The sequence below is a fragment of the Scomber scombrus genome, chromosome 1 (assembly GCF_963691925.1).
Source record: "Scomber scombrus chromosome 1, fScoSco1.1, whole genome shotgun sequence".
Taxonomy (NCBI): Eukaryota; Metazoa; Chordata; class Actinopteri; order Scombriformes; family Scombridae; genus Scomber; species Scomber scombrus.
Window position 1 is genome coordinate 14,291,155 of NC_084970.1, and position 13,058 is coordinate 14,304,212.

Below are 13,058 nucleotides of genomic sequence, written 5' to 3' on the forward strand. Positions count from 1 at the left end.
CAATCACAGGTGTATGAAATGAATACTGGGTAGGAAAAACAGACATATGAGTAATCTCTGGATGTTGTGGACGAGGCTACAAGATTGAGTCGCTCCCAGTGGATGTCAGTGTGAACCAGCAATCATATTTGAAATTATTGTCAATTCTCAGAATCATTATGTTTTAGCCGGAGTGATGCCTCGAGGTGTGCTGAATGTCCCGCGCCTTATGTTCCAACCCATAACTTTAGATTGCCAATCATGCATTCATTTAATTTTTCCTAAAATTTAATTATACATTAATGATAAATGGGTTGTGAGTAATGGAGTTGTCTCTAGCTATGTTTATTTTACATTTGACTGTGCGGCACTGCCCAGGTATAGTAGCTTATGGTTAATAACCACAAACAACATCTTAAGCAGATAGGCAACACAGGCCACATGCCTCACAAGCTATCATTCCATCAAACGACATTCCAAGTAATTCCTCTACTTGTATGCTCAAGATTTCTTTTAGCTTATCATCATCACTTTTTAATCTTTTTGAACTGTTATACAATTGTTACAAGTAAGGCATCTAATACAAATTCGTACTGTATGGAAATACACACAGAGACATACATACACTAACACACACCTGTTTACCCAATTCACTTTTGGGGTATTTCCATAGACTTATATTCATTTGCTGGAGATTTATCCTAACCGTAACCACTATTTGTCTAAACCTAATCCTTACCCTAACCTTAACCATAACCACTGACCCAAAACTCAGTGTTTTACCAATTGGAGACATGACGTTTGTCCCTGGCTTTTGAACAAGCTGTCCTCAATCAACTGGTCGTAACTCTGGTTTGTGTCCGTTAAAGTGACTTAAGTCATACCCACACCCACACACACACACACACACACACACACACACACACACACACACACACACACACACACACACACACACACACGCACACACACACACACACACACACAAACACACACACACACACACACACACACACACACACACACACACACACACACACACACACACACACAGCAAAGTCAGTCAGACTCACTTACAAAGTATCATAAGTATTTCTTCTCATTACAATCTCTTAGCCACACTTACATTCTCTGTTATACGGCATAATACATTTTATTGTTACACATTATTGTTAACTTGCAAACAGCCACTGTGTGTGTTGTCAAGAAATGGAAACCACTGTTGACATAAAGTATTGATCCTATCTAAATAATGACCCAAATCAGTTTTTCTGTGCTCCACTCCACAGATATCTCGTCTTCCTGCAGGTTAAGAGAGATCTCTACCATGGTCGTCTCCTGTGCAAGACATCAGATGCTGCTCTGTTGGCTGCCTACATATTGCAAGGTATGACTAAATGGGTTGTTCTGTCTTATAAGTATAATGATGCAAAGCCTGCAACCAGACTACTGTAACTTTTTTGTTTTGTTTTAATACAACAAGCATAAATATCCTTGTTCTATGGAAACATGGCATCCTTGGCCAGAAAACCAAGCAGTGAAATACTGTTCTTTGCTTGGTGTAGTTTAGATGATTGTGTGTTATCCCTACACACACTGCTTTGATTGGAAAAATTATTTTCACTGTGATGAAATTGATTCAGTTTTAATGTTGGCATATCCTCATGTTGGAACTTATTACAGTCGTCACAACAAATCACAACTGTACATGAATTACCATGTTTTTCTCTGACAAATGTTAACTGTATGTTAGTATACAGTATATATAATATTCAAATATGTCCATAATGACCGTGATCATCTGTAGCTTTGGTGTGATTTTCATACAAACTCTGGCTTGTTCATGAACAGTTGCCAGCTGTTATTGCCAGTTTTGTGTTTGTGAGGTCACAATCTGCCATACATGTACATGTATGTGCAAATTTGATAGCAGTATCTGGTCAGAGGTTAAAGGCTCATACTACTTCCACTTTTGCTTGATGGGGGCAAAATTTTATTGCTTAAAAATTCAAGAGAAATTAATGAAAAAACTTGGCATATTTCCCATTGAAAGAATCTTGAAAGGTTTGCAAAAAGTTGACTGCTTGGGCTCCTTTGGGTGTCAAGCTCATCAACATGCAGAGAGGGCTGATGCATTAAGGAGCAGTTCCCCTGTCTCACACCCTGCCAACCAGCCATCCTGTCAGCCTTTTCTTTCTCAACTAATCCTAGAATCTAAATGTCCCTGGTGTCTCTGTGGCCCTACCTACCACAAGACAGAATATCAAGTGGAAGACAGTTGATCATACTGGCTACCTGTATGTGTATATTTTTCGTTTGATGTTGGTTGGACAGTGGTCCAAAGGTCTAAAACACCATTAACTGCTAATAGAATGGAAATGAACTGCTAGGATAAACAGAGGGATACGTTTATATGACCAAATAATATTGTTTTAGTGTGTGAGAATGACTGGGGCAAGGTGGCTGTACTAGGTGAATTTCCTCTATTTCTTATTTTTGATTCAGTCTTTATTGTTTTGCCTTGCCAAATCCGTGGATGCCTGAGCCTACCCCTCTCTGTGTTGGGTATATTCATCAGGTGTCTGGTTTATAAGCACTCTTTGACTCTGGCAACATTTCAGAAATTGTGAATCCATAATGTCTGCTACAAGTATAAACTGGAAGGTTTTATGGACGTCCTTAAAATCCACTGTTTTCAACAACAATGGCTGCCCAGAGAGCAGAAAATAACATCCACCAACTGTAATCTGATGTCAGGTGAGAGTTAACCAGGCTGCTGCAGTGATGTATTGAACACTGGAAGGTGTTTTGATGATACCAATGTGTCCTCCATATAACTGAATAATGCATGGAGATAAGATTAAAAACTGATTTATAGAAAAGAGCATTTGACCAAACACATTTTAGTTGTGACTGCTTACAAAAAGATTATCCTATCAATGGGAAATACATTTTCATTTTCATAGTTTCAGCAGTCCTAGCTGTGTCTTTGTGAAAAATGATCAATGTCAGAGTCCCAACAATACATTAAGTAATTTACAAAGATAAAATTGTATTAAATGTGATCATAAGAAATGACTAACATACTTTCGTTATTGTAACATTTGTTCACTGCAGCTGTGATTATGCCTATAACAGAAATGTTCATTGAGTGCATTTTTACCCCTTCTGTGCAGCTAATGACAAATACAGTGTGATGACTGGAGAATAACCAAAACAGAGACCCTGTTCCGGGGTCAGTAGATATGTGGTGTACATGCTCAGCAGTGCTGTTAAGAGGAGTGCTGAACAGGAGGACACAATTCTTAAAACTTTCTAAATTCACCTTATACACATGCACAAAGCACAGGATTTCATTAAGGACATATTGACAACCCGCACCCAGCAGTGGACCTTTGGAGATGGTGGTTGACGTGGTTTACCGGTGTTAGAGTGTTAGACAGGAGAGTGTAAGAAAGCAGTCTGGTGTAAAAACACATGCATAAACAATTTTGTTGGTATTATTAGTTGATTCTCTTTCTTAGTTTGTTGTTGGGCTTTTGTACCAACAAGAAATAATCCTCAAACACAGACGTTAACATGTCTTGGTTGTCTTTTCCCCCATTTTCTAGCTGAAATCGGTGACTATGACCCTGGGAAACATCCAGAGGGTTACAGCTCCAAGTTCCAGTTCTTCCCTAAGCACTCAGAGAAGCTTGAGCGGCGGATTGCTGACATCCACAAGACTGAACTGATGTAAGGTGACACCTGTCCAGGTCCCTGTATACTCCTTCACTTCCATAGCAGCCAGAGTGTACGCGTCACAGAAGCACACCTATCTGTTGGTCCTACACACTGAATGCCTCATCATCTGCAGTAGTTCTTAAACTCATGGGTTTCTCAAGGGAAACTAAAATGAACCACTGCTATGATGATTATGATTTTAGGTCTACTCATGTTACCTGCATTTTAAGGTGGTTATAGCAATAGCACCTAGAGGACATGTTAAATTATAATGTGATTTAAAGTCCTGAATGACAAGCTGTGACGAAGAAGAACCACTAGGTTGAGATGGAATACTTTGCAAAGACTACCTTAAAAATATCACCTAGGGATAATACTTCACTTCACTTAAGTCAGTTTTTTGTTTTACTTAGTCCAACCAAAAAAGGACATCTCACATTTGGTATGAAAGTACATATTCTGAGAAGATATGCAGAGCCTAGGTTTGTAATTTCATGCTGTAGCTACTAATGTGCTGAGTATTCACTTCCGTTCATTTGGTTTGTGTACTTGTGTGTGTGTGTGTGTGTGTGTGTGTGTGTGTGTGTGTGTGTGTGTGTGTGTGTGTGTGTGTGTGTGTGTGTGTGTGCGTGTGTGTGTGTGCGCGCATGCGTGGTTTCTTTGTCATACTGTCTTACCGACTTTGCCTCCAAGCGGCTCTTTAGGATTCCCTACCCAACCCAACATAGTGAAATTTTCATGTATGATTTCAGATCTCTGGAATTTAACATGATAGTCTGCAGCATTTTTCCTGCAGGGTGCCCCCTAAAATTCAACAGCAGTAGCTGTCTTTAGTCTGCAGGTCTTATAGAAGATTACAATCACTTTCTTTCTGTTTTGGGGGCCCCTACATCAGGCAAGCTATGCAATACACTGGAAGCCAATGCTAAAGCAGCCATTATGGTCTAGTGAATATGGTTGTCTTCCCCTTGGTGGTGATGAGTTAATTCAATTGTAAAAATAAAAAAAAAATAAAAAAATAAAAAATGAGGTCTGTGGAGAAAAGGCCTTCCCTTTTTTGTTTGATTATTTTACTCTGTTTCTTGCAGGATGATAAGTCTGTACACTCTTTGAGCACCTTGGGCAGCATGGTACATCACACTATGTCCCTCACGTATAAATTGGAGGGGGACAGTGCACCCCATAGGTCCAGGTTTTTGTACTTTCAAAGAGGTGTTGGTGTACAAGAAATCTCAAAAACCCATCAGCTATCATCTGACAATGATTTAGACTCTGGGGGTAATGGACAATATTTTGGGGGTTCAGGTGTAGCAAGCAGATATCCATAGGTAGAATTAGTTAGAACAGAAACAGAAACCAGAATGTTTCATATCCCAAAATGTTGTCCCTTGACTACAAATTCTGCATTCATATGCAGATATCTGTTTGTAGGGATTAGTGTGTGAGAGGTTTGTATAACTAGCAAATGCAGCTATACCTGCTTGTTAGTCCCTAATATTGGTGGTGATGGTAAATGTTGAGATCCTCTTGGAAAATGTGTGTCCTGGATGGCAGGGATTTAATGCTCCCTGAGGTGTTTGCGTCATGCCTGGGGACTTAAATGAATGTGTGGCAGCAAATCCGTTTCAGCATTACTTTGCCTTGCCGGCCTTAAAGTGGAAAAGTGATGGGAAAAACAACCATCAGTGTAAGCATCTAGTTGTTCCCCCTTTTGCCCTGGCAAGGACAAAGAGTGAAATAAAATAAAGGTTACACACCGTGAGCACATACAGAAAACTCTAACCTTGTCATCGTGCCTCTCCTCCAGTTGTTGACCTCTTGGATGATGGTTAGCATACAGCAGCTAATATACTGAAAAGGGATGGTAGGGTTTTTTTTTTGGCTGAACTTGTACATGCAAATTTGAGTGCACATTGGTAAGTCGGCAAGCTCATCAGTGTTGTTGTAAATCTAACTGTGCTCAGCAAAGGTAATATGTGTATTTTTTTTTTCTCTTGTCTTCGATTTATCTCTGTGTTTAATGCACCTCAACACACACACACACACACACACACACACACACACACACACACACACACACAAAAACACACACACACACACTTACAACGGGTGGACACAACACTGCTTATAGATTTGATCCTACACTGCCCTCTATTGCTCATTTCCACTTTTTTGTTTGACAGCTGTTTTGAATATAGTCAGATGCACTTTCTTTGTAGTAGTGTGGCAGCACAGGAAAAAGTTGTAACTGAAACCATTTTAGGGTAAAAAATGTGGGGAGATTTTTTTCCTCTCAGAATTCAAAATTATTGAGTAGATGGGTGATAAAGTTACACAAAACATACTTGCAACAATTTGCTTTTATGTTTACCAGATATACATTTTTCAGGATGCAGTTGTGCCAAAGGGAAAAGGTACAATACCAGAGTTAAAATTAAGGGGTTACAATATTTTCCACTTGAGCCAGGCTGTTTTAAGACTAATTTTTGACTCATTCATCAGTCTCAGTAATGATTAATAACAGAAAAAGTATAAACAGCACAGCAATTTTATAATGCTTTATTTTCTTTGCTCAGCACCAAGGCTCTGGGTACAACAGAACATCAGGCAGTCCTTTGGGCTTTGATCAGGGACAAATAAAGGAACAACCAGCATGAGGTTTAGCTTCATTCTTTAGAAACAGTGATCATATTTGATCATGCATCCTTTATCAGTAGAAGATCAAATTTGCTCTCGGTAGCTAAACATACTGTAGGTGTGGGTGAAAGTAGTCTCTGCTTGAGTGCTGGATGAAGACAGTGATTCTAACAAAACAATTTTTAGATACACTAATAATGCATCAAGAGTCTTTTTGTAGAGGCCCCATGAATTAATACTGATGTGGAGTAAGTGGATGGTCCCATGCTTCCTTTGCAAGAGTCATTTTCTGTAACACATAAAAACTTCCCAGGGTCTCCTCATTATTCTCATCTTCATCATTTCACCCAGTTTTTTTCCCCCTGGGTTACTCTATATCTTATTGAAAAAAAGATGACAGATGGGTGGTTTATACAAATGAACTACTAAATCCTTTGAGTGCTCTAATCAACAAGCCGCATGCTTTATGCTTGTGATGTCAAGGGTCCAAACTATTTAATTTTATCCATATTAAATAGTCTTTGATTTCCCTATTTATCAGTAATGAACACAAACTTTCTCTGAGTTGACAGATGGTTGTGACAGAAGCCAGTAGACTGACTTATTGCTTTTCTCCCAGAGGTCAGAGTCCTGAAACATCAGAGCTCAACTTCCTCCAGAAGGCTCAGATGCTGGAGACATATGGAGTGGACCCACATCCATGCAAGGTGGTATTTACAAAACTATTATGTAATTATAAATGTGTGTTTTTATATATAAATTATGTTTATTTCATATACTGTTTAATGTAGTGCATACAATTATTATAATTTGCTAAATATGTGTTTTATAAAATGTTGGGACATAACTATCAAGTAAATAATATAAATGAAATATATTTATTACACTACTAAAAAAGACTATTTATGTATTTTATTTAATGTAATCCTTTTTTTTCCCATTTGCATTTCAGGATGTATCTGGCAACCCAGCTTTTCTGGCTTTTACTCCTTTTGGATTCACTGTGCTGCAAGGAAACAGGAGGGTTCATTTCCTCAAATGGTGAGAACAAATTCGGACATGATTGTACTAAATAAACATAAAAAATATATTCAAATGAAAGGTCATAGAATGCAGGCCCACATGAGTGAGGAAGACATTGAAATTGTATTTGTAAAGGTGCATTTCAAAAGGTCAATAAAAACCTGCTTCTGTGGAAGGAAGGAAACAGGCATAAATATATAGTTTTTCATCTTTACTTCAATTTTTTCAATTCAAAAATTAACATACTTGTATAAGACATTGTCTCTGTATTAAGAGTTTCTAAAAGGTCGAGTGCAAGTCAACTCAAAAAGCTGCCTGACATTCAAGTCCAAACTTTTACATTTTTATGTCCACATAATACACAGCTAGTGATCTACAACCGCTTAGCTACACTCTTTTTCAAAATAACAGAACATTTCTTGTTGTTGTAGACATCTGTTTCTTTAATTTATTGCTGCTTTATTCTTGTCTTTTTGTCTAGAATCAAAGGGTCTAGACTTTTCTACACAGAAATGAAACACTGCTGGCCTCATTAATTTGCCTCCAACCACAATTAATATTTTATCACTATTTTCCGTTTCTGTCCTTTCTTTCTTTCTTCCTCTTCTGTCTCTCTCTGTTTTTGTATTTCCCTTGTTCTGTGTCTGAAACTCAGGGATGAGGTGACCAAACTCAAGTTTGAAGCAAAGACATTCCATATATATGCAAATCAGAAGGAGGTATGTATGCATTATTAAAATCCTGTCTTTTCTAGCCTTTAGAGCTCAAGTGAAATGAGTGTAGCCTTGTTTTATGCATAGAGACTTTGCCACAGCAGTGCCAGTGTAATCTGTCCTTAATATGGAAGTAAATGGGAAATTATTGGCAAAAATGTGTTTTTGCCATGTTATTTAGGAGACATAGAACACTGTAAAGACACACATTCGGTTAATATATGTTCTTCAGGTCCAGAGGAAACAATTGTTGAGGGATTTCTTTGGCTCATTTTTCATAGTGTTTGAACAAGCCTATGAGTAAATCAATAATACAAATTGTGATTGGTGTCAGCCAGTAAAAGTGCAATTCATATTCTTCTTACATTCTGTATAAATATATTGTATTTATGTGATAATGTGCTGGATTTGTCACAGGATAAGAAGATCATACTAACATACTTTGCACCGACGCCTGAGGCCTGTAAGCATCTGTGGAAGTGTGGAGTCGAAAATCAGGCCTTCTATAAGTGAGTCACAGGACTGAACAAAATGGACTGCAGGTAGGACATTGCTCCACTTGTGTTTGTAATTCTGTTCATAATTTTTTTTCTCTGGGTTCACTCGCAGGTTGGAGAAGTCGAGTCAAGTCCGCACTGTATCCAGTAGTAACCTCTTCTTCAAGGGTAGTCGCTTTAGATACAGGTAATGAATGATTTTTTTAAAATCACTTTAGAGATTTACAAGTTACGAATGGGAAACTGTTGTATCTATTCATTGTTGCTATATAATGAAGGAATAAGATTTAAAAAGAAATGTATTTTTCAGTGCTTACATTTAGATTTTTTTCTATGCTTTTTTCAGTGGAAAGGTTGCAAAAGAGGTAATGGAACAAAGTGCCAAAATTAAGAGGGACCCCCCTGAGATCCACAGGTCAGAATTTGTACAAAAGGTTGCATCCTGCAGTTGAGGACAAATAATAGTACCATTTACTGTTTGAACTGATTTGTTATGAATTATTCATAAATGTTATGTATGAGTTTGTGCATATCATGCATGCATGTATGTGTGTTTGTCCAGAGCTGGCATGGTGCCAAGTAGGAGCTGTCCATCCATCACCCATGGTCCTCGTTTGACCAGCGTGCCCAGGACCCGACGGAGAGCTGTACACATTTCCATCATGGAGGGTAAAACACAAACTCACACACACACACACACACACACACACACACACACACACACACACACACACACATACACATACACGGAATGCTAAATATAATGATGATAATAATAACACAACAATAATAATTTATGTAACAATAATGTTGTTGTGAAGCTAATGTTGGTCATGCAATACATGACACCTGCTGCAGCTTTGGATTTCACACCTATGGCACGGTATATCCAGAACAAAGTAACCAAAGTGATTTCCCATGTGACCAACCTCCCACTTGTCAGTGTCAGTCACTTCCTCTGCCCTCTGTGGAATATATTTTGCTTTTTCTCTTAGATGTGTGCTTTCTGAAACACACACATACTCACTCAAGGAGCACCCATCAGCCAGTGGCCTCAGGCATTATTTTGACATGAGGAAGTCCTCTTGTCAGTTTTTAAAGGTCATTTACTATCCCCTCCTTTCTTTACAGGCTATTAACCTTTTGCAAATACTGCCACTGTGAGTTAGTTTGCTTCTGACCAGCCTGGATAAAACTAAATCAACTTATAATATAGTCTGTTTACAACAAATAGGTCTTTTGTCAGACTAGCCCCCCTCTTGACCCTGACAAGCGCTGAAATTGCACCCCACAGTTGCAACACTGAAACAAACCCCCTGTGTTTTGTCCTGTTGCTCTGTCTGCGCTGCTATTTCCACTTGTAATAATATCTCAGTCTGAAAATAGCTCCTACTGTCAGGGGCCATGCAGTGCATGTCACAGCTGACAGCAGTGGTGGATGAGGTGGATTGTGACACAAGTGGACCAGATTCCTGGGCCTTGTGTTTCACTCTCTGTCTTTCTGTTTCCGTCGCTGTCAGCCTGCCTGCCAGCATGTGGGAGCTCGCTTCGGAGTAAAGAGTGCTGCTTAGCTCGCCGGCCGCAGTAGGAGACAAAGACAGACAGCTGGAAGATAGAGGGAGGAGAGGAAGTTTAAATAAAGAAAGATAAAGAAAATAGAGGGAGGAGTAGAAGTGTGTTGGAACACAGTTAAGCCCAGGTTAGCCCAGTGATTTTAGCTCTTCTTGAACCATGGTGAAGTGTCTGATTCGAATCAAGACCAAGGTGAATGTGCACTTGCGCATGATCAACCATTGTTATCGAGATGTGAAGGTGCGTGTGTTGTCTCTGGGACCCAGGCTGCTAGGTAAGGCCCTTGGGGTCCTGCCGCTCTTTCCCACCCTCCCTGGAGGTTCTGGGTCAGGACAGAGCTCCAGAACTCCTTCCAGGCTAGCTGTCCCTCCCCAACTCCATGGCTGCAGCCCACCAGCAGGCAGTGCAGGTAAAAAACAGGCTGTCTTTTTAATGAGGGTTTAGAGTGCTATTTGTGGTTCTTGAACGCTGACGGCTATTAGGGTGGGTGCAGCTCTCAAAGTTTTCAAGTTGGACGGCGTTCTCTTGAAGATAAGCTTTAAATCCCAAATTAATATTACTATAAAATATGGAATCATCCAATAATATGTTGTTGAAGTCTAATGCAGTAAATCAGAGTTCATTGTGTTTAGTTTAGCTTTGAGAAAATTGCTTTGGAAGTCATGAGGATTAAGGGGGAGATAAGTAGAGCTCTTGAGAGAGGACGTTGTTCTTGTGTTTAACTTTAGGACTTAGAGTTGCTACTTTTAAGTAGATATGGATTAAATGACAAGATGACTGGATCCATTTCTTGAGCATGGAAATGACAATCTGACCGTAAAAAACAAATCATGCTTCTCCTCTGGTCATATTAGAATAATAAATGTTGGCACAGTGTCCAACAGAGCATCACATACTTGAATATTCTGGCAGACCCACAAGCGAGGCTGAGAGGCTCTACTCTAGGACTCATTATAATTCAACTGAACATTATTTCCCCCTAGACCTCCTCTTCTAAGTGCCTCAAAAATAGGAACAGATTCAACATAGTCATACATTTGAATCATCTAATATAAAGCAAGTTTTTAAAGCAGCTTGGCTTGTTGGCAAATAAGTAATGTATTGTATACTTTACAAGATAGACTGATATAGTGATTTACCATTTATCACTGCCACAGCAGTATTTCTCCACTCTAGTCACTTTTAATAGGACTCCTGTTCTTCATGATTCAGATGTTTACAGAACAGAACAGAATAGAAAATACTGTTCCTGTAAAGAGTCTGATCTTTGACGGACCAATTAAAATGTATTCTCTGGTAGTTTGCTCTTTACAGGAATGCAGAAAAACCAATGATCTTAATAGATTGTTTATATCTCTTATTTGAATTAGACCATGTTTCTTACAGGACATTTGTCATCATCAGAACACACAAAAAGTACAATGCCATACATATTGTCTGGTATGGTTTCCAACTGGAGCTGCAACTAACAATTACTTTCATTTCATCAATTATTCTGCTCATAGGTATTATCGTTTTCTCGATTCATCCTTTAGTTGATGAAATGTTAAAACCCACAATAATAAATTTACTCAAATATAACAAAGAAAAACAACAAATCTTCATATTTGAGAAGCTGGAATCAAAGAACAAATGCTTGAAAAAAATTACTTATTAGTTATCAAAATAGCTGCGATCAATTAATTGACTTATCATTGCAGTTCTATTTCCAACTACTTGTGAGGCTTGGACTGACTATTTTGTGACAGATTTATAACTAGTTTGGCTGCTATAAAAGAAAAACCTTAAGTTGCTGTAAAGTTCAGAGTCTGGAACGTGTTTAATTAATAAAGTGTTTCCTTTAGAAACTATTTTTCACAAACATAATCAGATTTCTTTTGTTTTGATGTTTCAGTTTTTGTAAAGAGAGAGAGGACAAGCCTTTTGCTTTTTTAGACAAAATAACTTGTCCAATCTCTTAAGTACTACATTGTCATGAGTCTTTTTATGAGGTGTAAAGTGTAATTATGTCAGATCAGAATTTCTCTTTAAATGTTAGTTGCAACAATACAGCCCAGTTATTGAATTTCCCTTATGAACTGCCTCTGTTTGTTATTAGGTCTGGAGTCCCTACGAGACAGCGCCCACTCCACGCCTGTGCGCTCTGTCTCTCATGGCGAGTTCATGTCTTCTCGAGGCCACATTATGGATGGCAGCGAGGCGAGCACATCAGCAGTCATCTCAGACGAGGCCTACAGCCCCTCAGACAGTGTGCTGCCTACACCCGTGGCCGAGCATGGGATGGAGATGCCCGTGGCGCGCCACCTCAACGGCGCTACCTGCAGTGTTGATGAAGACAAGGAATCGGAGGCAGGGGCATCGATGGAGGGGAAGGCAGCAGAGTTCAGGCCCGGCAAGAGAGCATTGCGTATGGTAAGAAGCAGGCCGTCACCACCTAGTGACGTAGAAGAGCTGAACAAGTTCATCCTGAGTGTTTTACGTTTGTTCCTGGTCACCATCGGACTGCTGTTCGCCCTGTTGCTGCTGCTCATCATGCTGACAGAGTCAGACCTGGACATTGCCTTCCTGAGAGACATTCGCAAGACACCTGAATTCCAGCAATTCCACTTTGAATACTTCTGCCCACTGCGGCGCTGGTTCGCCTGTAAGTTACGATGGATGGGAGGTTTCCTCATCAGCAAGTGAGGCAAGATAGAGAGACTGAACGACACAACACAGGTCTCCACTGAAGGAGTTTGGACACATACTGTACAACAGACGGGTCAGGAGAGAGGTAGGAGGAGGGAAAAGGAAAAAAAAGGCAGCCCTATTCTCAGTATTAACTCAGCTTCTCCCACAAGCCACGGACTGTCTCCTGAAGAGCCTTGTTTATTTAGTTTTTTTCCACCATCACTGCGAGGAGAGGAAATCACGT

General features: G+C 39.4%; 1 protein-coding gene across 1 annotated transcript in view; it reads left to right on the forward strand.

Moving 5' to 3' along the window:
- Nucleotides 1-12,829, forward strand: part of LOC133977933 (FERM domain-containing protein 5-like) — a 74,884-nt gene extending 62,055 nt beyond the window's left edge. The window contains exons 5-14 of the mRNA XM_062416236.1: nucleotides 1,269-1,366; nucleotides 3,591-3,714; nucleotides 6,959-7,046; nucleotides 7,292-7,380; nucleotides 8,018-8,081; nucleotides 8,493-8,584; nucleotides 8,685-8,759; nucleotides 8,919-8,987; nucleotides 9,135-9,241; nucleotides 12,243-12,829. Coding sequence (XP_062272220.1) covers nucleotides 1,269-1,366; nucleotides 3,591-3,714; nucleotides 6,959-7,046; nucleotides 7,292-7,380; nucleotides 8,018-8,081; nucleotides 8,493-8,584; nucleotides 8,685-8,759; nucleotides 8,919-8,987; nucleotides 9,135-9,241; nucleotides 12,243-12,829 — 1,393 coding nt within the window. The remainder of the gene's footprint in view (nucleotides 1-1,268; nucleotides 1,367-3,590; nucleotides 3,715-6,958; nucleotides 7,047-7,291; nucleotides 7,381-8,017; nucleotides 8,082-8,492; nucleotides 8,585-8,684; nucleotides 8,760-8,918; nucleotides 8,988-9,134; nucleotides 9,242-12,242) is intronic.
- The last annotated feature ends 229 nt before the right edge of the window (nucleotides 12,830-13,058 follow it).